Raw genomic sequence first — 24,116 nt, 5'->3', positions numbered from 1 at the left:
GAGCCCCAGAAAGCAGGTGGAACCTTGGCTATAAGTTTCCTGGGTAAGGGTACAGTTTTGGGAAGAGAAGAGCTGCACATCTTGTCTGCTAAAGAGAGACCTTAATGCTCATAAGTAAAGTAGTTTTGTGAAAAGGAATATGGCGGTATCATTAAGCAGTTAAACCTTCAACTCTAAATCTGAATTTTTAGTTTTCTACCCCGTTTTCACTGGAAGAATGACCCATTTAAAATTGCTTCATTAAATAAATATAATAAAGGCCCCGAAGCTTTCATTTACATTGAAATGCTGGCAAAACAAACATCATAGAGCATCAGTTTGCCAACTGCAATTCTCCAAAGCATCTCGCTCGTTAATTTTGCCAGCTAACAATATACTTCAGAAGTAAGTTTTCATTTCCCCAGCTGTAAGATTGAAATTGGAATTTTTCATAAATTCTCAAACTAGAAAGGGACATTAGCTTAGAAATAGGTTAGCTTTTGCTCTATTTAATTACCTCTTTTGATACAGGTGTTTCATGTAGGTCATGTGTGGCCAATATAATTTTGATCACATGCCTAACATTCCTAACATAAAATAGTTTATTTCTTAATTATTGAACTGTTGTCCAACTGATTAACTAGCTAATTCACCGTCCCTGTTCCATTACTCCAGAAGCAACAGCTTGACTTTGCCTTTATACCTCTTGCTTGGTTCACAGCTCAACACAGAGGTACTTGCTAGAGGGAATTTTACATATAATAAAATGTAAGAGGGCTTGCATCTGAAGAAGTGAGGTTCTTACCCACGAAAGCTTATGCTCCCAGTACTTCTGTTAGTCTCAAAGGTGCCACAGGATCCTCTGTTGCTTTTTACATATAATATGTGCAGCATTACTTGGTATATTAAATATCAGTATAGTTTCAGGTCCTGATTCAGAAAAACATGCTTCTATATGAAAGGTGCTTGAGCATGTGCATAAGTGCTTTACTAAAGAGAAATGGATTTAGCAAGCATGGGAGTCTTAAAAATCATAATGAAATGAACACAGGACAGAAGTTGGGGCTGCAGTAGCCTTATGAATTTTGTTGGCCGCTTACTCGCAATTCAAGGTTATTATTATGTTTTGAATGACTATGTGCTAATCCTTTTTGCACAACAGACTTTTTGGTTATTGTTCAAGTCTACACTATAGTCACAAACAAAAATTGTCAGGAAAAGAAACAAATTTTGCTTGAATTTTCATTAATGATTTTTGAATTTTCCTTGCTTCTTTTTTACAGACAGTTAAATTTCCAGTAGATCAATTTTGGGGGTGTTTGGCTGTGTTGTTTTGGTTCAAGCCCATCTCTAGGACTTGAAGAATCGTTGGCCTCTCTCCTGAGACTTCTAAACAGATGCCACTTAAATACAGCTACCTTTTAGATGTTGAACTTTATCAGACCTCTGAAGAGGCCCAGGTTCTGATTGTACTTCAAGAGAAGGCTTTTGTGAGTTCTTCTTTTGTCAAACAAATCAGGTTGGGACATTTGAAGAATTTAGCTTCAAAATACTTTTTCTTTCCAGCAATAACAAGAAGAATTATTTGAGGCTTGATCCAAAGCCCACTGAAACCAATGGGAAGATGCCCATTAACATTAGTGAGCTTTGGCTCAGGTTTGTAATTATCAGCAAATTTTAAGAAAATCTAGATAAAACTCTTAGAATGTTGTATTTCTGTCAACATAAATTTATATGAATAGCTGACTTCAAATGTTGACCAATTTGGCACTTTAGAAAGTAAATCTAAGTACTTGAAACTTGTGAAACAACTGTACAGGAAATCTAAAACACGCATTTTATACATATAAATATAATCAGACTTTGACAGCTTTATGTACAGGCATAAAATAATGTTCAGTTATAAGCATCTTGATTTGCATATTGCCCATTAAAATGTGTGTGTTAATTTTTACTGAAAGCAAATGGTTAGAGAGAATTAAAGGACAGAGGCTGTTTGGTAATCAGAAATCCTTTTTAAATGATCTAATTATCAGCAGTCTTTTTATGATAGTAAACCAACCACTTGTCTATTAAAAAGACTCATTAATAAAACAAGTTCATGATTTTTTTCTGTTGTGAGGATGTAGATAAATCACTTGTTTGTCTATTTGGTTATCAGCTGCTTCTTTGGATCTACCTATATTTTTACACAGTATATTTTACAATAATTTTCTCAGGTACATCCATGGGGCGCTGTGATTTTGAATTTGATCTTTGTGCCTGGGAGCAGGATCAGAATGATGACTTTGATTGGAATCTCAGAACTGGCAGCATCCTGAAATCTGGCCCTGGACCAGCTGCTGATCATACCTTGCAAGGGCCATCTGGTCATTACATCTTCATAAAAAGCTCGTTCCCTCAGTTGCCAGAGCAGAAGGCCAGGATTTTCAGTCCAAAGCTAAGCAGAAGAAGCAAAAACTGCAAGGTATGTCAAGGCATAATACTGGGAGGTATGAGCTTGATGTGGAATGCTACAAAGTAATAATCACTAATGTGATAGATTATCACTAACATGTTTCTTAAAGAAAACTGGCATGTTCTAAAAATATTATGATCCTGATCCTGGGTTGACCTTGAAACCAATTACCAAACAAACATTTTGTTTCTCATGGTGCAGAAGATTAAAGAAGAATGACTTCTGTTGATGAATTAAGTACTCTGGCAGACTTGGAAGGAATCGGTAGTAGAAGCAGATATTGTCTATTCAGTGGGTGGCTTAGAAAAAGCTTATATAACAAAAGCACTGAAAAACCTGCATATATCTGCTTTGTGCTTTAATGGAGAAATTGAATAGAGGTACATTAACAACTGGATACAAGGGAGTGTAAGTAGAAATGGAAGAATACATGATGAGAAGATTCTTCTCACTGATCTATCAGAAATTAAACTAGGGAAGAGTAAACTTTTATTTATCAAAGTGCTACAGCACATTTGTCATTGGTCCTGAAAAGAGCCTGGTAAACATTTGGAAAAAATGGATTGAAAGGCTGTCTAGTTTCAGTGCATCCTCTGCCTTCTTTGCTAAACTGCTGTTTTGTATCTTCTTCTTAACCCAGTGGGTTAAAACAGATATGTCTGTGGCTCCTGCAGTCACAGTACACTAGAAAGGGATTTCTGGAATTTTGGGGGAAAATGTTTTTATAGTATTACTTGCTCTATTTATATACTGTATTTTCCCACTCATTGACTATTGTTTTCCACAATTTATAAGGTTTTACAATGTGCAGATAAATGGGGTTGTCATGACAGATTAACAGTCTATTAAAAAAGGGTTATTAAAGCATTCTTGCTAACCTAATTGGTAATGCATGCATAACACATCCATTTACCTATTTAAATAATAAACCCTACACCCAAATCAAACATAAATATTGCCAACTCTGTGTATTTTCACTAGCAGAAATAATTTTGTTTACCATTGTCTCTCCTTCCTCCTCCTCCTCCTGTAGTTAACTCCTGCCTTCCTTCATGAACCCAAACTTGCACACATGAGCATGCATAAAACGACTGGAGGAGTAAGGATTTGAGGCCTTTGTAAGAAATATTTTTATGAGACATTCAAAGGAGGAGGGAATGGAAGTTTGAAGGCAGAGCCGGGAAGGGGTTTCCAGGCATAGAGGGTGGTGTTGAAGAAGGCCAAGAGAAAAGACCGGAGATTAAGGGGTGAAGTTAATTTAGCATTTTGGGTGGAGTAAAGACAAGGTGAAAGATAAAAGGAGATGTGGGCAGAGGTAAGAGAAGCCTAAGTTGTGTACAGCCCTGAAAGTTAGGGGAAGGAATCTAGTGAATCTTGAGTTTAAAAGCGAGCATTCAGGAAATACAATTTCAATTCATAAATGCAAGAGTAAATCATTGTTAGCATGTAAATATCTACCCAGCATACGAGTAGAAATGATGTCAGCCTTTTCAATTTATCCATTTATGTGTACGCCTGCTCAGCAGTTCTTTGCTGTTCTGATCACAAAACAACCACTCCTCCTCCCATCACCTTGAAGTATCTCCACTACTCATTATATGGCTGGAATTCTTAATCCATCCTCAGACATGAACTGAGTTCCAGTCCCTTGATTGAAAGACAATACCAATGCCTGTCTGCTTGCACAAATTTTATCATTTTATTTCATTTTGACCTGTAAAAGAGGGTGTTTCATCTTTCAGATTAGAATTTTGCAGAGATTCATTTTGTTTTGCTGATTAACACCTATACAGCTACTTTATCTTAGTTTGATTCCATATAGAAACTAGACATGTCAGGAGGGTAACTATCAGAAATCTTCTTGATGCTGACAAATTTAAATTTGATTTTTAAAGAGCCTTTGATTTGAGCTGATTCTGAGATTCTCTGAGTGTACAGGTGCAGAGCTGCTCTTTGGAACTGAGGCAGTCTAATCCAAACACATTTCTAAATAGATTTACTGAATTTTTCAAACGGAACCTCATCTCAAACTTTAACCCCTTACCCAGATAGTTCATACTGAAAAAGAGAAAGTGTAATAGTGATTTGGGAAATTTACTTTTAACAGTTTTGGTTGGTTTAATATTTTCCAGATCACTTGATTTCACTTTCTTTATCTTCTTGTCAAATCCCAAACCCTTTATAGATAAGAAATTCAGGAAATGTTAAACAAAAATGTTCAGATTTTATTATACAAATATAACATGAGTAAATCAGTTTGTCAATAGAGAAAAAATAAATTAACCACTAAACATTTAACTTGGAAATTCTGGGCCATGAACTTATGTTTTCCAAATCAGTTTCCTAACAGCCTTCTGAAAAAGATATATGAGAAAAAAAATCTTCCCCCATATTTGAAAATTTCTGCCTAAATCCACTTTCTCCTTATGCTCTCTGACTCATAGTCCCACTCCTTTTAACATCTATGTGTAAACAATAAAATATGCTTTGAAGAAATATAGACTAACTAATGATAAATGGTCCATTGTATGAATATTGATTTATATTGTATATTAAGTGCCAGAAGAATGGAGGAGGGTCACAGCTGGCAACAATTAACTTTTTCGTGAATAAATGTATTTATCAGGTATATCGAATTGCCTTTAATCTTTAGGCAGAAGACCTTTTTCCTATTTTGAAACAGTCAAAGCCAGGTTTGACTTTTCAAGCACTTTTTTGAACATCTCTGCAGTTTTGAAGTTTCCTTTTATACTAGTTCTTCAAGAGAACTCGGGTTTGGATCATATTGGCATGCACACACGGCTGGCTGGCTTTGTGGACTGTAGCCAACTGTATTTTGATGTTCAGAAGTGCTGGTGAGCATCAGTGATTGAGAGGCAAAGTAGACATGGAATGGAATAAAGAATATAATGAAATAAGGATGATAATCTTGTGTTTCACAGAGTACATTGATTGCCTGCAGGGATCAGGAGGGTTTTTTCTCATGCACAGAATTGCATATTTAGTTACATATATAATAGGGTGGGAATGGGGATACTATTTTCAGTTGATGCCACCGCAAGATGCAGATTCCAATCTCAGCTGACCAGTGTACTCGTCTGATATACGAAATCTTATGTTCCACAAAAACTACCTGTTTCAAGGCCTAGGACTGCATCAGAGTAGATACATTTTCTTATTTCTTAGAATGAGCAGGAGTCTAAATTCCTTGGAGTCAGTGCAGAAGCTACTTAAGTATACACATTAGAGCCATAAAAAGAACAGGAATACTTCAAAAAAACTTTTGAAGTGATAATCAAGATAGCCCAGTACAGTGTCTGTACTGGGCTATCTTGATTATCACTTCAAAAGTTTTTTTTCCTCTTACTTAATTGGCCTCTCAGAGTTGGTAAGACAACTCCCACCTGTTCATGCTCTCTGTATGTGTGTATATATATCTCCTCAATATATGTTCCACTCTATATGCATCCGAAGAAGTGGGCTGTAGTCCACGAAAGCTTATGCTCTAATAAATTTGTTAGTCTCTAAGGTGCCACAAGTACTCCTGTTCTTTTTGCGGATACAGACTAACACGGCTGCTACTCTGAAACCTGTCATTAGAGCCATAGGTAGAAATCCTGGCCCCACTGAAGTCAATAGCAAAACTCTCATTGACTTCAATGTGCCCACCATTTCAGCCATAGAACATATGCAAATTGCTAAATGTAAAAGGAGGCAGAAGGAAAGGAAAACACAGTGTGGTTAAAAGGCAAGATATACTCAAGCCAAAACAGTATCCTTCAAAAAGTGTAAAGTGATACTAATAGAAAGGAACACAACTTTATGGCAGGTACACTGTGTAATCTGTCATTAAAATCGGTTACTCTACCAGAGAACTGAAGGATAGTGAGAACTGAGTCTACATTTTGTCAAGTGCCAAGGTGATCTCATAAATTACAGACCAGCAAGTTTTACTTCAGTACCAGGAAATTAGTTGAAAATATAGAACTCATAGTTGTAATTTATTTTAAGAAGTCTTTGATAAATTCATCACAAGAAGCTGTGATGACTAAGTCTAAGTAGTAATGGAGTGAGAGGTAAAGTTCTGTCATGGACTAGAATCTGGTTGAAAGAGAACAATGTATAAGAATAAATGCTTCACTGGCAATGACAACAGCTTCCCTTCTTCCTTGTACTTTATCTACTGTTATCCTACTTGAGCACTGTCATTATGTTCAATATTCTGTTTTTCTCTTTTCACTTATGAGTCCTTCTATTTTCCCTACTCTCTCTGAAGCAATCATACTAGGGTAGGAAAGAACTCTGTGCAGGTGAGGCACTTCAGAGTCCATCAACAACACCATAATTAGCCTGAGAAGAGTTGCACTTGAGTGAGTCAAGATACTCCCCATATGTTAAAGGACATTGTTTATACATTGCTCCTTGCCCCTGCTGTGTCATCAGTTTTCACAGTTTTAAATTTAAATGTGAAATATGCTCAGAAGAAGTTTACCAGCAGCTCTATAAGCCCTGAAATGTTGGTTTCCAAAATAGCTTTCATTAGTTTACTGAAGGAATAGTTCTACCGATTACTACTAATGATATTTTTCCTTGTGTTTAATTAAAACCCTGGATAATGAATGATTCAGCAGTTTTGATGCTCTTCTGAGAACTGAGGATGCTTCTGTAGTGAAAATTTAGGGTAATTATAATGACAGAGTATACTTAATGTTCCCTACTGGGTATTTAATGTCATTACTCTTGGTTGCAGATATTATTTTATTACCATATGTATGGAGTGAACATCGGATCATTAACCATCTATCAGGTGACAGCATCAAACCAAGAAAAAGTCCTACTCCACCTAACTGGAAACCAGGGAAACTTCTGGCAGAGAAAACTGTTGCTTCTGGATGCAGATGAGGACTTTCAGATCACCTTTGAAGGGCAAGTTGGGAAAGGATACAGGGGCAACATAGCACTTGATGACATCACATTCACCAAGGAATGTTTGCCATCACCTGACTTATCAGCAGAATCCACAGCACTACCTTCAACAGGTACATTCCTATTAAATAGACTTAGCAATTTCACAGCATCAGATTCTGGAAAGAATAACAAACAAGCCTTACTTTGATTTTTCTTTTTGGGTTTTTTTAATGGTCAGAAATGAATATAATTTGAAATAGCTCTTTAGTATGTTGACCAAAGTATTGCGTAGAAGAGCTGTTTGGAAAAGTGAGTCACTGATCTTGAATCTGCATGACATACTCATCTTGAGCAGGACAAACTCACAGGAGTGGTCCCATTTAAGTCAGTGGGGCTATTCACTTTTAAAATCAAGTGTGAAAGGACAAAGAGTGCAAGGGGCTTGCTTCCCTGGAGCCCATATGCAAAGACCGGGCAGAATCCCAATGGGGAGTATAGGTACAGCTTCCTGCTAGCACCTCCCTGGATGCAAAAGGTACATGTGAGACAAGCGGAAGAGGGCAAAAACCCCTCCCTGCCCACTTGCCAGAAGAACTGTTGCAAGGGTGACAGAGCTGCTACTCCAGCATATGCTCCCACTGTAATTAGTGTGCCACCAATCAACACATAGCTTCCAGCATGAACTGAAATTTAAGTCAGAAGCTAACCCTTAATTTCCATCAATTTTGATTGTGAGTGATTCATAGCCAGTGAATCAGGAAAAAGCTCTTCCTGTTTTTAGACAGCTTTTGGCAACTAAGCTCTCAGATGCAATCTATGAATATGCAACTCTCATTGGGATTTCTGCCATGGCTTGAGGGCAGTGTAGGGCTCTCAGGATTTTGTATCTTTTGAAGGGGAGGCATTTATAATGGGTTTCCATTGAATTGGGAGCCTGTTATTTTCCTAAATCTGTTTTCAGAAAGCCTTGTTGAGACAGTGAATTGGGATACAATAAGCTGTAATTTTTATTTTATTGATCTTTTGTTTCACATTTGTTCTTTCCATAAGCATAGTAGTTACCATCAAATTGCATAACTACTTGAAAATTATGACAAACACAGTGTAAAACAGTCTAGGCTTGGCTGTGGTAGAAACGTTGTACTTTTCCTTGAGAATGATATTTTTCTAATGGGTGATGGTTTGGATTCACTTTCCTCTTTCTTCTCTTTGGGGTGGGGAAAGTTTTTTCTTTCTAAAAGGCCCTGTGATTCTGATCTTCAGCATAATATCCATACTAGAGCTGGTGGGAATTCTCTAGATTAAATGAAATGTTGGCAAAATATCCTGTTTTGCTGAGACATTGGTTTCAATGAAGTTTCCATCGGGGATTGGGGGTGAGACAGGAGACACTCTATAGCCTGAGGGTGAGGGCGTTGGCCTGGGATTCTGCCTGAGTCAGAGCAGAGATTTTCATCCTATATCACTCTGACTCCAAGAGAGCAAGGACTTGAACCTGGGTCTCCCAGATCTCAGCCAGTGCTCTAGCCAGACAGGCATACACGAACACACTCTTGCTTCCTGAATTGAAAAGCTCAGGTTTCAAGCTAAAAACAACTGACAATTTAGTTTTTGCAAAAATGGTCAAAACGTTTTGATTTTGTTCCAGTGGAGAATGAAAGCAATTTTGAAACCTCAAATGTTGCTGCAAAACAGAACAGTCATCCTCCAGTCATCTCTAATTTGTATTCCTCTTACTGTCCCCTTCCCAAAATATATATAGGCATAAGATATAGTTCATGCTAACAGTCATGGGTTCTGTGGACACAATGACAGAGTGGCTAGCATTATCAATGACTGAGGCTGGTTGCAATGCGATAGTAATTGCCATTAGGTACAGAAAGATGGTAGTTGACATTTGCTATTCATTGAAATCATCTGACCTCTGATGCAACATCAACAACAAATTAATTGGAACAAAAGATGTAAAATGTAGTTGTTTTTGTTAAACTGGATTGGACCATTATTAGCAATTAAGAAAGCTCTTTGTCCTTCTTCATGAGGGTGTTATATTCAGTTTACCTACATAATCATTTTGAAAATTGCAGATGGCATGCAGAAATCCTATCCCTTTCTATCTCCCCAGGCTGAGACAGAACTGGTCAAAATTCTCCAATATTTTTGATTTTTGCAATTAATTTTTTAATTGAAATTTTGATTGGGTGGGGAAACAAACACAACTCAGACATATTTACAGAAATTATTTTTTAACATTTTTCATAGATATCTAGGCTGCAATAACTTCTACAAAGCAACTATACATAAAAAGATGAGAGATTAGGGCCAGGGTGTGGGACAAACTGACTCCTGTCAGTTAGGGGCTGAGGGTGAGCCCTAGGAGGCTATGGCACCTACCTGCCTCTTGACTGCCTGATGAGGGGAGGAAATCTTAAGTCACAATGAGACCACAATGAGATTCTGCTGCCCACACCAGGATCTCTTGGGAGATGCCTCCTCCCCCAGTGTCACTTCCCAGTGCTCCCATGGCCATGCCTGGTGGTAGCAGGCAGGTCACGGACTCAGCACCGGGGAGAGGAAGTTTGGGTTTTGTGGTAAAGTTAATAGAGTGGAATTTTGGGGAGAGATTTTTCCTGGTTCTACCTTAACTTCCTGTGTAGGAACTTTAATATTTACTTGTCTCTATTCCCAATCAATAAAATTAAGGTATTTTCCCAGCTCACAAGAGTATTGTGAGGAGGAGTCGATTTATTTGTGTGAGGTGAACAGACACTACACCAGGGGTCGGCAATGTTCGGCACGCGGCTTGCCAGGGTAAGCACCCTAGCGGGCCGGGCCAGTTTATTTACCTGCTGACGCGGCAGGTTCGGCCGATCACGGCCCCCACTCGCCGCAGTTTGCCGTCCCGGGCCAATCGGGGCGGCGGGAAGCGGCGCGGGCTGAGGGATGTGCTGGCCATGGCTTTCCGCCGCCCCCATTGGCCCGGGACGGCAAACCACGGCCAGTGGGGGCCGCGATCGGCCAAATCTGCCATGTCAGCAGGTAAATAAACTGGCCCGGCCCACTAGGGTGCTTACCCTGGCAAGCCGCATGCCGAACGTTGCCGACCCCTGCACTACACTGATCAATACCATGGAAAAGCCTATAGAAACACGGAAACTCGCTATGTGGCTGCTGCTAAAGGATGGTTTTCTTCTTCAGAATTTCATTTACCACACTTTATGCACTTGGTCAAGCTGGTCTGGAAACTCTATCTAACACAGTGCATCAAGGTCAGAATTTGGCCCAGGGTGTGCAAGGGTTTCAAAATATCTCCTTAATACCTCATCAAATCCTTACAATCCATGCCATTCACTGCTCACTTCAATCACAGCCCAGACTCTGTGGCCTTCATTACAGACAAGATCAATACTTGAAAAGGAAAACTTTATACTATTGTGACCCCAAGAAGTGCATTTGCTGAGGTTTCTAATTCTGTACTCTCTGGTGTTTCTGGACCTGCTGCATTTACAGTAGATGTGAGTCCCTGTGGCAACATTTGAAACTTTAAAAGCTTTGCTTTTGATGGTGAAAGGCTGTTCAAAAATACGTCTATCAAACAAAAGTTATTAAAGCCTAAGAAAAAGCTATGAGGGACCCATTCCTTTGTATGATATGTCCAGGATGTAATCTGTAGAACTTCAGATGTTCACAGCAATTTCAAAGTAACAGTATTGGTGCCTTAGGATTCATCTTAGCTGACATTATGTTTAGAGTTTATGTAAATCTATTTGCCTTTTCTCACCTACAGAATTTCCGTTTGTCCTGACCAGAGATTTAAACTCTGATTTCCAAAGGTCCCAGGCTCGACCTGCTATTAAACCATGCTTTTTGCTGCATTATGGACAGTTATGGGGATGGAATTAGTTGCAAGGATTTGGACCCTTGATACCCTTTGACACTGGGCAGAGGGAAACAAAGCAGCACCTGAAACTGTGCAGTTGGGATAAACCAAGACTGAGACATTTAGTCTTGTTTCCATAGGTTTAATTTTATAATGACCAGTGGTGTGTTGTCTGTGTATGCAATGAATGCATTGCAGGCCCCAGGACTGACTGTGCCCACAGGCCAATTCTGTCTGGCCTCCAAATGCACCTGGAGGATGCCATTTTATAGAACAGGAGGAGAGTTGCTCCACCTCAGAGACCGCTAACAAGAGAAACAGGGCAACTGAGAAGGAGACAATCACAGGCGTCATCACTCCTGATGCTGCATGGACCAGCTGCAAAGCAGTATGCCCCAAGAGGAGGGGCTGGTGATAGACCAGGGGCAATAGAACCTGATATACCAAGCTCATATAGCTGACTCCAGAAAGACTGTCTGAAAGACAGGCCACTTTTGCCTTTCTTTGTTTTCCTCCCGATTCCTCTCTCTCATAAGGGAAAGAGAGGGGAAAGGACCTTTCTTTTGTCTGTTTGTTTGACTTAGAGAACGCCTCATGTGCTGCAAACTGGGGGAAGGGGAAAGGACAGTATAGATGACAGGCAGGGGGGTGGAGGGAGCCCCTGTTCCCCACATATGTCAATTCCTGGAGACAGATAGTCACAGCTGATAATTTTAAAAGACAACAGAGGTATAATTCTATAATAAGGCACTAGTCTTCTAAGTATTTAAACTCTGCATTTCCTGTCGCCGTTTCTCTCCTTGGTAAATATTCAGTAATATTTAAAGGATGGAGGAGAGAGTTTGACAACTCAAAAAAAAAAAAGTCATTTTGAAAGCATTGTCATGGACTGCTGACTAACTGCCTGTCCGCATGGCGCTGCTTAGCAACCACCCCAGTCTGGCAAGTCTCTCAGAACTGCTTAGACGGTTGAGGCTCAGAAACAATAAAGCCTCATTTCAGGGCACTGCTTATCAACTCTTCACTGTATGAATAGTGATGGCTATTGTAGTATCTGGAGCTGTTCACATTCTTCAATGGTAGTCTGTGTAGGAAGGCAACACTACTTACTCCATCCACTGTGGCTTTCTTTGCTTTGGGCTGGATTAGAAATGTACAGTCTGCCTTGGGTAAGGGGAAGCACATAGCTGCAGCACTTCTGAAGCAGCCCTGGAAAAAAACTGTGACTCCTCTGCTCTGCCTTTGCTCTGGAGCGTTCATCCCCTTTTCTGGAGTAGCCTACTCCCCACTATGTGCCTGGCCAGTTCACTGCCAGGCCAGCAAGAGGGGATTGGGGGGGAGTCGAGCTAAGGTTCTTCCCATATTCCATCCCTCTCTGCCGCTTTGCTCACAGGGAGACTGTGACAGGGTTGGGGAAAACCCCATCCAGTGTGTGATGAGTGCGTCCCATCACTTCTAAACCCAAGTCAATATACTCACCCTTCTTAGTAAGGTAAGGAGGCCTAATGGCCAAAGTCAATGTACTCTCCCCTAATAGCTGGGCAGTGCGGCCCAATGGCCAGAGTCAATAGATTTGCCCCAGTTGGCAGGACAGTAAGGCCCAGCAGCTACAGTCAGTAAATTTGCCTCGGTGAGACAGGGCAATGCAGTCCAATGGCCAGAGCCAATAGATTCAACCCTCTTTGCCACAGTCCATAGCTTTGCCCCTCTTAATGGGGCAGTAAGGCCTAATGGCGACAGTCAGTAAATTCACCCCAGTGAGACAGGGCAGTAAGGCTTAGTGGCCAGAGTCCATAGGTTCACCCCCCACAGCAAGGAAGTAATGCCTAGTGTCCACAGTCAGTAAATTCACCCTGGTGAGACAGGACAGTAAGGCCAAGCGGCCAGAGTCAGTTAGGATGAGGGCTTCCACGCACAAGAAAGGGGGGGTGGCAGCCTGGGTAAGGGGGTGCAGGCCCTCCCTCTCCACCAAACCCCAGCCCAGGGCAGGGGCACATGCCACTGAGTCAGCGGGTGGGGCAGGGGGTCTGACCAAAACACACTGGCTCAAAATTCCAGTTCACTAGCTGGGCACCTATCAAATTCCTCTGGGCTGCTTCCTAGCATCATTCCCGCTGTCACGGTCTGGGCATCTCCTTTATGTCTCGGTTCTCCGGTCTGCACAGTCCCCGGTGACTCCGGACTCAGCAAGGTCTCTGTAGGTACCTTGGAGTCTACCTGGGTTGCAGCATCTCCAGTTCCCATGGCCTCAGGCTTCGGATGATCCTTGGCTGGAGCCAGCAGCATATATCCTTTCTCCCAACAGTTGGCCACAACTGAGCTGAGCTGCTCCCTTTTATACCAGTGCACCTGGAGCATGCCCAGTAGAGTGACGGGGGCATGGTTTCCTCAGCCCACAATGTAGGGTTAACCCTTTCCCGTCCTATGCAGGGCTAGTGCACCTTGTCACAGGGGCATATCACGCAAGTGTCCCCTGTTCACCTTCCTCCATAGCTGGGCTGAGTAGGGGAGGTCAATAGAGGTCACTCCCTTGCACAGCCAAGTAATGGCTGCAGAAAAGGTGTGAGAACCTTTCCATTGTATTAATTTTGGTGGAATATTAATAGCTCTTAGAATTAAGAGTGACCCATTTTGCATTTTCATCTATTAATTATTTTTATTATTTATTTGTGTTACCATAGTGCCTAGGCACCCTAGTCATAGAGCAGGACCCCATTGTGCTAGGCACTGTCCAGACACAGAACAAAAAGGCATTCCCTTCCCCAAAGAGCTTATAAAATGGCAAGCCAAGATGGGGAAGAACAAGTAAACAATGAAACAGTATTGGGCAGCTTGACCACTGGTGGTCTCTGTGCACTAGCAGCCTAACTGTTGTCAAGTTTTTCATGCACATCATAGGGAAGAGTTTCAAGGAGGAATTGAAAGTGGATAATGAGGTAGTTTTGGTGATGTTCATGGGAGCTACTCCCAAGCTTGTGGGGTAGCATGGGAAAAAGCAGAAAGGTGCTTATCTGAAAATGTAACAAGTAGGCAATGGAGACTGGCGTCATAGGCCAATCAGAGGCAAGCATTGACACCTCAGTTGTGAATGAAAGATGATAGATGGATGACAGAGATTGACTATGAAGGGCTATGAAAGTGAATACAAGCAACTTATGTTAGAGAAGGGGGAACCAGTAAAGGGATGCAAAGGGAGAGATGACATGGTTAAAGTGACAGTTTAGGAAAATTATTCTGAATGGGTAGGAGTGGGGCAAGGTTGCATTTGTCAAGGCCAGAGAGAGAGAGAGAGATGTTGCCATAATCAAGATGCAGGATGATGAGAACCTGGACAAGAGTTTTAGCAATGTGGATGGATAGGAAAGGCCATCTCTTAGAGATATTATGCAGAGAAAATGGGCAAGAATTAGATATAGCCTGGATGCATAAATTATGGGCTTGAGTGACAGGAAGGATGGTGATGCTGTCCACCGTGATCAAGAAAGGAGGGGCTGGAGCAGTCTTTGGGGAGAAGATTAGGTGCTCTGTTTTAGCCAAGTTGAGCTTGAGCTGGCAGCTAGACATCCACAAGGAGAGGTCAGAGAGACAGAGATTTTAATTTGAACAGAAGGAGACTGATTTGGAGTAGAGAAATAGAACTGTGAATCATCCCCATAGTGATGGTACTTGAATTTGTCTTTGTAGATGAGCTTATCCAGAGTGAAGGTAGAGAGGGAGAAAAGAAGGGAACCCCAATAGAGAGTTGGAGGAGGGAGGAGGACGGTCCTCTGAAGAACATGCTGAAAGAGCTATTAGAGATGTAGAAGGAGAACCAGGACAGAGAAACAGAAGCCCAGGGAAGACAGGATTTCAAGAAGAGGAGCCAAAGGTGATAGTGCCAAAGGTGGCTGACAGGTGAAGGACGATGAGGATGGAGTACTAATACAGAGCTTTAGCTAGAAAGAGATCAATAGAGACTTTGGCAAGAGAAGTTTCAGTACAATGCAAGGGTTGGAAGCTGGATTGGAGAGGGCCTAGGATTGATTTGGAGGAGAGGAGCTCCAGAAAGCAATTGTAAACAGCCCATCTCTCTTTCATCTCTAAACTCATTGTATGGGCTGGTTTTTTAAAGGTGGGAAAGACTAAAGCATGTTTGTATTGTGAGGGGGGAAAACCAGAGGAGAGTGAGAGGTTAAGGAGAAGAATAAGGTAGGGAATGAGGGAGGGCACAAGGGAGATCAGAATATGGAATAGAATGGGGTCACTGGAGCAAGTGGAGAAGTTAAAGGAGGAAAGCAGTTGAGAAACTTCTGCATCAGGGAGAAGGAGAAGAGAGTTGTAAGGGGAGAAAGGGGAAGTGTATCTAGCATTCTTACCTTGACTAGGCTATAGCTCAAAATTGACTTGACTATAGTTGTAGTTGGGAAGGTGAGTAGGTGCTACAGCAAGATTAAAAAAGATTTAGACACATACAAATAAGAATAACCTCTGCAGGTACACTGAGATACAATTACGAGAGCTTCAGAGTATAAAATGATCTTCAGCTAGAGTCAGGAAAGAAATTTCTCCCTATGCATAATTAATAGAATTACAGGGGGTTTATATCTTCCTCTGAAGCATCCAGTACTGGGCACTCTCTGAAACAGAGTACAGGATGAATAATAAACAAAATGATAATACATGCTTAGAGTATATTGTTGAGCAAATCTTGAAGCAGAAAACTGCTTCTAAAATTGCACCCACAATTTCTGTCTGCACCTAAAATTGTACACGTGTAACTAACTTTCAGGTAAAAATAGGCTGTAGACATCTGATTTCCAGAGTGTTCCTGCAATGGTGATAGTCTAATTTATTTTATTCTCACCTGTGATTGCTGTGTACTCACAAAATTGCAGGTGCCATATTAGGAGGCCAAGTGAGGCCCATTTGAAAATTTGTTCTTTATATTTGTAAGGCTATACAGGATGGTAAGTAAAGACTACTATCCTCTTTATACAATGGGAAAAATTGACACAGAGGTTAAATGAGTTGTCTAGAGCTATATAGTCAATGGCAGAGCTGGGATTAAGACTTAGGAAGTTCAAAGATCGCAGCTGAATCCATTGGACTTTGAGAAGGGATAGAACCACCAATAGACTATTCTGGTATGGGAAATAATCTGTTCCCTGTTTTTTGGACTATTGCAGCTTAGATTAGTGATCCTAAAATCTGAAAGTTGGTGGTTGTCAATTTAACCCTAGGATAGTGCCTCAATAAAAATGAAAGGTATGTCAATTATAAGTCTACCTACTTTGACAGTTTCAGTTATAAATATAACATGGTCTGATATATGAGATGATGAAACAAAATTCATACAGAATAAGTGTATTCCTGGAATTATAATTGAAATTTGTATATGAAAAAAGATGTCTTAAATTCAACTTGTCCCCGTTCCACTGAAGTAATTATACGACAAACCAAAGGAGGCAGTAACAACAGAGTCTGCTATGTAAATTCTCTTCTAAATGCCTTTTTACTTTGGCTTGAGTTCAAGTGGTTCTGCAAAGTATAATAGACTCAGAAAGAAAATTGAAATCAAATAACCTGCCTTTTTGTGTAGGATGGGCAAAGCTAGGATACAATTTCACACAAAAAATTACTTGACCAAGAAGTGTTCTTCATTTTGTTCTCATCTGGTATGTGATTACTGCCTTATTCACAAATACAGAACTGTGAATTTCTAATTTGGGCAGGAATGACCGTCCCAGATGAATCTGACATAAGACTCCACTGTATCAGCAATTTTCAGTTTTATAATCTAGTTAATTTTAATAGCATGAGTTTAAAGTTTCTAACTTAATAGAGATGTTGTAGGTACTGTAATAATACAGTAGCAGGTTTAAAATAATCTGCTGTACATAATACTATGCCACCTCCTGAAACCAAGATAAGATTTTTCCTGTACTTAGAAAAATAGGAGAAGGTGGAACTAATGTAGAATGAGTGGGTTACTGTAGTAGCTTCATTGTATAACAGTAACAGTCCTCAGCATAAGTGATCCAACACTGATTACCCGGTATATGCTCAACAACTCATTTAATACCTTGGTAAGGTTCTAAAGGCAATTCTCTCCTACAGAAAGGAGTGTAAGCTACTACATTGCCTGGAATTTCATACTTTTTAGACCCTTGTATACCTTCTCCAGCCAAGCTCCACCTATGTCTCATTACATGAGTTTGGCTTGCTGTGTTGCATTAATACATAATTTTGGATCCAGCTATTTCATTCCGTATGTGTATTGTTTTTTTAAAATAAATTCAAAGGCAGTTAAAGTCTCACAGCTAGATCTACAATCTTATCGGCATTTACCCTGAGACAATGCCTGTTCTTTTTTAGCACTACTTGAGCTCAGAACACCTGTCACTTAAAACAAAACACATTTCCCTCTGAAATGCCCCCTCTGAAATTACTCTGGACATCAGTGTTAGTTCAGGATCAGTGGCAGGTTTAGGGAGCAATACCTCATGACCCGTTAGGGCTAGAAACAGGAGATTCTCTTCTTACCAAAGGGGCGCAGAATTTGCTATTCGGTCACAATGCAGCGGACTTTAAAACGAAGACACTGGTATGTATGGAAAAGCTCCTTTAGTTCACTTTTAAAGGCTTCTGATATTTGTTGTAATTTTATCTCCCGCTGAGACCCGTACAGTTTTGTATTTAGCATCGAAGGGAGCATGGCTGAATAGGTTGAGTGATATGAAAAATTGTGGCAATATGTTTTTAATATACTCAAACATCTTAAAAATTGTTTTACTGTAAGGCAAGTGGTGTGTGCAGAATGCATGATAGCATGTCGTGGTATGAAGACCTGACTGGAACTTAATTGGGATGTATATATACACACACACACAGTCACACACAGTACCTTGTAAAAATAAGTCTAAAGAATGAAACTGCTGTGCTTAGTCATTCTTGGATCTAATACATTAAATGTAAGAATGAAAGAACATTCAGATCTATAGTGAGATCAGAGCATGGTTTGACCCATAATTAATTAAGGCTCTGAGAGCGGGACAATAGAATATGATTAATGTCATCTATAGCCCTTTGAAATGTGGCACAGTCAGCACTCATTTTTCTCTTTGTCAAAGAACTTTGGTACCAAATAAGTATCTTGGCCCTTGGGCATCCAGAGATACATTTAAGGGAAATGTGTCACATCACTGATATCAAAGTATGTGACAAGTCAGGAGGAATTACTCGTCAAGGCAGGAACTTTGAAATTGAATGGTCTTTGAAAAACTGCAGTTAACAAAGCACATTTAAAGAGCTTGTATTAATTTGTGTGCATGCATGGGGCAAACTAATGATTCCTCTGAGGCAATGGACTGCTGAGGGAGCAGGTATACTATCTGATAGGTGGTTGTGGGAGTCATTATGACTTTAAAACCCACAATGCCTCCACTAATGCAGGGGGACCCCACTGGGGTGTAGCTATTGCTACACTTTTGGAAAGGCATAACCAGCATTGCTCTGCCAATACAGCTCTGTCAGCACTGAGAGCATAGTGAGTAGACCATGTCTGCACCCAGCCCAGTCCTTTCTGGGGCCACTAGTTTTGCTGGCAGCACTAACTCTCTTCTCCCACTGGATTCTCCAAATCCTGTATCTAAAGTTTGCCTCTGCATGGATGGACTGGAAAAGTGAGGAAGAGTGCTCCTCCCCCACTGTAATGCACCTTTTGAGGTTCAGCCATAAATTGTCCCACAGTATATTTACTGTGGTACCTGCAAACAGATAGCCATAAAAACATCACATATAAGCCTTTCATGGAGGGGATTGTCATGTTTTTGCAAGGTTTGACTTTGGGGATTCACCATTGCCTGAGGATTGGAGGAGCTGCCTAAGGAAGGAACTTCGTGAAAGGTCCAAGGTATTCTCACCGCATGAGTAGGATCTGAGACGTGCAAAGGGAGTGGGATACATTATCAGACTACAAGACTCGGAACCCTTCAGGGAGTGATCTAGGAAGATTGTTCTCTCAGAGATGGAGGATGTGCGGCCTTATCTTCAGCTGCTTGTAGATGGCATTGTTGAAGAATCTCACAGCCCATACACCTTCACTATTATTGTGGGGGTCCCTAAGAAGAGTGGGAAAATCGGGATGTATATTGACTACCGAACTCTAAATAGGCACAGTGTAGTTGACCAGTACACCAAGCTATGAGTACAAGATGGCTTGGACTGTTTGCTAGGGAGGCAGTGATTCTCTGTGTTGAATCTTTGAAGTGGATACTATCATATACCTCTGGGAGAAGCAGATAAGGAGAAGACAGAGTTCATCTATCCTTTTAGGTTTCTATCTGTTTTGAGTGCATGCCCCACTTCTAAAGTGATAGACCAATTGGAAGCCTCTGAACTGAAGCTTTCAATTGATAAATGCCAGTAGAACATCAGTCAAATACATGGGTCACATTGTGTTTCAGGAGGGTGCGAGTATTAATCCAGATAAAATAAAAGGGCTCACTATATGGCCGCACCCAGATAATTACAGAGAGCTCAAGACCTTCCTAAGATTTAGCGGCTACTATCTAAATCTACCACTGGAGATTTGTGAAGAATTGTGCTATCATAGTAAAGCCGCAGAACGATCTTACTGGGGATATCAGTCCAACAAGAACAAATATAAGACCAATGATAAGGAGAGCTTCCCAAGCCTCCTGAGATACTATGGCCCCTTGGAGCCCTTTGACTTTAATTGGTTTTGGAACAGATCCTTAGTCTCTGCCTCTCTGAGCAGATCTTTTGTTGTTCTGGTGTCCTGCCCCACCACCACCATTCTTGTCCATTGCACAATAGTGAAGCTGCTCCAAGCATCTGATACTGCACGTGCTGCAGCTAATAATTTTTGAGAGTGACATATTCAGGAATGCAGAATGAGAGTCAAGGAATCGGACTCATATTTGATGCTCAATTACAACTGGTATCATGGTAATTCCCACTTGAGGACATCTTGGCCAGATTCATACAAGAAGAGTTTTGGGGAAATGCTTTGTATCACCTCAGGCTAGGGCTGGGGCTTCTCAAACAGCATGTTTCTAGATACTGTGGAGCCACAGATCAGCATTCACAACTGAGCTAAAAGATTAAATTTGCTACCCAGTTAGTAGTAATAATAATTAGGGCTGTCAATTAATCGCAGTTAACTCATGCGATTAACTCAAAAAAAAATTAAGCACACTTTTAAACAATAGAATACCAATTGGAATTTATTAAATATTTTGAGATTTTTTTTTTACATTTTCGAATACATTGATTTCTATTACAACACAGAATACAAAGTGTACAGTGCTCACTTTATATTATTATTTTTATTACAAATATTTAACTGTAAAAATGATAAAAGAAATAGTAAGAACATAAGAATGGCCGTACCGGGTCAGACCAAAGGTCCATCTAGCCCAGTATCCTGTCTACCAACAGTGGCCAATGCCAGGTACCCCAGAGGGAGTGAACCTAACAGGTAATGACCAAGTGATCTCTCTCCTGCCATCCATCTCCACCCTCTGACAAACAGAGGCTAGGGACACCATTCCTTACCCATCCTGGCTACTAGCCATTAATGGACTTAACCTCCATGAATTTATCTAGTTTTCTTTTAAACCCTGTTATAGTCCTAGCCTTCACAACCTCCTCAGGCAAGGAGTTCCACAGGTTGACTGTGCGCTATGTGAAGAAGAACTTCCTTTTATTTGTTTTAAACCATTTGGTGGCCCCAGTTCTTATATAATGGGAACAAGTAAATAAATTTTCCTTATTCACTTTCTCCACACCACTCTTGATTTTATATACCTCTATCATATCCCCCCTTAGTCTCCTCTTTTTCAAGCTGAAAAGTCCTAGTCTCTTTAATCTCTCCTAATATGGGACCCATTCCAAACCCCTAATCATTTTAGTTGCCCTTCTCTGAACCTTTTCTAATGCCAGTATATCTTTTTTGAGATGAGGAGACCACATCTGTACGCAGTATTCAAGATGTGGGCGTACCATGGATTTATATAAGGGCAATAAGATATTCTCTGTCTTATTCTCTATCCCTTTTTTAATGATTCCTAACATCCTGTAGCTTTTTTGACTGCTTTTTTATATTTTTCAATTCACCTCATACAAGTACTGTAGTGCAATCTCTTTTTCATAAAAGTGCAACTTACAAATGTAGATTTTTGTTGTTGTTACATAACTGCACTCAAAACAAAACAATGTAAAACTTTAGCGTCTACAAGTCCACTCAATCTACTTCTTGTTCAGCCAATCACTAAGAGAAACAAGTTGGTTGCAAAGTATTTATGTACCAGATATGCTAAACATTCATATGCCCCTTCATGCTTTGGCCACCATTTCAGAGGATATGCTTCCATGCTGATAATGCTCGTTAATAATAATGCGTTAATTAAATTTGTAACTGAACTCCTTGGAGGGGTGGGCGGGGGGAGAGTTGTATGTCTTCTGTTATCGAGCAGAACCCATCATCAACATGGACACATGTCCTATGGAATGGTGGTTGAAGATGAAGGGACATATGAATCTTTAGCCCATCTGGCACGTAAATATCTTGCGACGCCGGCTATAACAGTGCCATGTAAACGCCTGTTCTTGCTTTAGGTGACATTGTAAACAAGAAGCAGGCAGCATTATCTCCTGCAATTTGTAACCAAGTTTGGTTGTCTGAATGATTGGCTGAAGTAGGATTGAGTGGACTTGTAGGCTCTAAAGTTTTACATTGTTTTATTTTTCAATGCAGTTATTTTTTGTATGTAATTCTACATTTGTAAGTTCAACTATCATGATAAAGAGATTTCACTACAGTACTTCTATGAGGAGAATTGAAAAATACTATTTCTTTTATTTTTACAGTGCAAATACTTATAATAAAAAAATAAATATAAAGTGAGCACTGTACACTTTGTATTTTGTGTTGTAATTTAAATCAATATATTTGAAAATGCAGAAAACATTCAAAAATATTTAAATAAATGGTATTCCATTAATGTTTAACAACGCGATTAATCGCACGATAAATCATGATTAATTTTTTAATCACTTGATCGCCCTAATAATAATAATAATTATAATAGATTTTAAAAACCCAAGATGATGGAAATAAATGGGATTAAAAGAATCCATGGCCTAGGGGGAAAAGCCAGCCAAGCTTTCCTTTCTTGTTTAATCTATTTTGCTTTACAGAAATGGCTTTGATTTCTCTCAAAGACTTTAATGTAGCTGAAATCTGAACTAATGAAAGACTGTTTCATGTAAGTTAACCAACACCAGCATTTTACCACCTAGATGCATTCATCAATACTGCTTTCTTCCTCTTAATAAAGAAATTTATGAATTGGCTATATAAAATGATATACAGCACTGTTACCTTGATGCTATTATGTCTAAGCCTGAGGGCATGTAAACTATAATTTACATGGTTTGCCAAAGAACAGAATGTGCCTTGTATGATAGAAGAGTTGCTGTGCAAATGTTTGCAGTAAATTTCATTGCACACGGCTGAATTAAATCGCAAGGCCAGATGCAAGCACAATATTAGGCAAATGTCTGTCTTCTAATAGCTGGTTTTTATAACCATTGGGTATACTACATTCTCCAGTTTTGTTTATCATTTAGTTTCCAAAGAATTATTGTCAATGATATAGAGAGAAAAAAGGAAAGCAGAAGTTCCAATGAATGCTGCGTTCCAATGAATGCTGCCTTCCAATTGGACAAAAATGTTTTCAGAATGCCACTGCTTGAGGATAATGCTTTCATTTCAGGTCATGGAAAATAATCTTTTTACTAATATATAGGTATATAATATATAAAAATCTATAAAACAATAGAATGCATGGACCACACATTTTTATCTAGTACTATTTGGAGTTTTCTGTAACCAGGAGAAGAGTTGTTATTTTAAGCCTCTTTAAATGTTTTGGCATCACCAGCACTCTGGTTAGTACAAATACAATGAAAACTGTCTTAAGAAACTAGTTAAGGGGAATAATCAACATCAGCTGACTAAAGGAAATGATTTTCTACTAAAAGTGAAGAACTGTGCCCAATGTATGTCGGAAATTTGGGGTGATGTCTTAAAACTTAAGCTGTGTGAATAATTGATTTTTTTGTTTGTTTGTTTCACTGGCAATTAAAAAAAAATCAGTTTAACCCCCAAAATGATTTTTTTTCAAAATTTTTACAAATCAAAACGTCAATGAATAGTTTCAGGTGGAATAAAACATTTAGTATGACACAAAACAAAATGTTTTGTTTCAAATATGAGCTTTTAAAATTATTTAAATTTTTTAAAATTAAATAGAAGGAAATTTAAAAATAAAGTGATTTCAAATTGAAACCTTTGATGCTGCAAACAAACAACAAAATAACACATACCCTATGCTCTGAGCAGACAGATAACGAACCTCTTTGTTTAAGAAAATACTTTTTCCATTGTGAATGCACAATGCAGCTGCACTGAGCCCCTTTCTATATTTATACATTACTTTTGTTATTGTCTTTTACGTTGTGTACTTTTGCTTACATTGTAGCCACAACAGTCAGGATACAGGACACTTAATTAGAATGATAGATAACAGGTCACTTTGTGTAATAGTCAGGAATAAACAGTTAGCTATTTGACCCTTAAAGCTCCACTATCCAAGAAAAAAATATTATTGCTCTGTAATAATGAGGGGAAAACTAACAAACAAAAGCCATTTTCTCCCCCAATCTAACCCCTTTTCTCATTCAAGGTCTTGCCTGTAGCAGAGCTATTGGTTTTATGCTGGGTAGAGACTGGGATGGATTTGCTTGACATCCTCTGCTCCATGCCCCTCAGAGCCCAGCTTTGTGAAGGATCCCTGCATGGTTCCATGCAATGACCATTTGGAG

General features: G+C 39.8%; 1 protein-coding gene across 1 annotated transcript in view; it reads left to right on the top strand.

Annotated features, from left to right (window-relative positions):
• MALRD1 (MAM and LDL receptor class A domain containing 1) overlaps positions 1 to 24,116 on the top strand; it is a 423,509-nt gene that overhangs the window by 179,929 nt on the left and 219,464 nt on the right. Inside the window, exons 27-28 of the mRNA XM_065582996.1 lie at positions 2,199 to 2,446; positions 7,188 to 7,476. Coding sequence (XP_065439068.1) covers positions 2,199 to 2,446; positions 7,188 to 7,476 — 537 coding nt within the window. The remainder of the gene's footprint in view (positions 1 to 2,198; positions 2,447 to 7,187; positions 7,477 to 24,116) is intronic.

Source organism: Chrysemys picta, chromosome 2 (genome assembly GCF_011386835.1).
Source record: "Chrysemys picta bellii isolate R12L10 chromosome 2, ASM1138683v2, whole genome shotgun sequence".
NCBI lineage: Eukaryota > Metazoa > Chordata > Testudines > Emydidae > Chrysemys > Chrysemys picta.
This window is presented reverse-complemented; position numbering and strand designations above follow the sequence as displayed.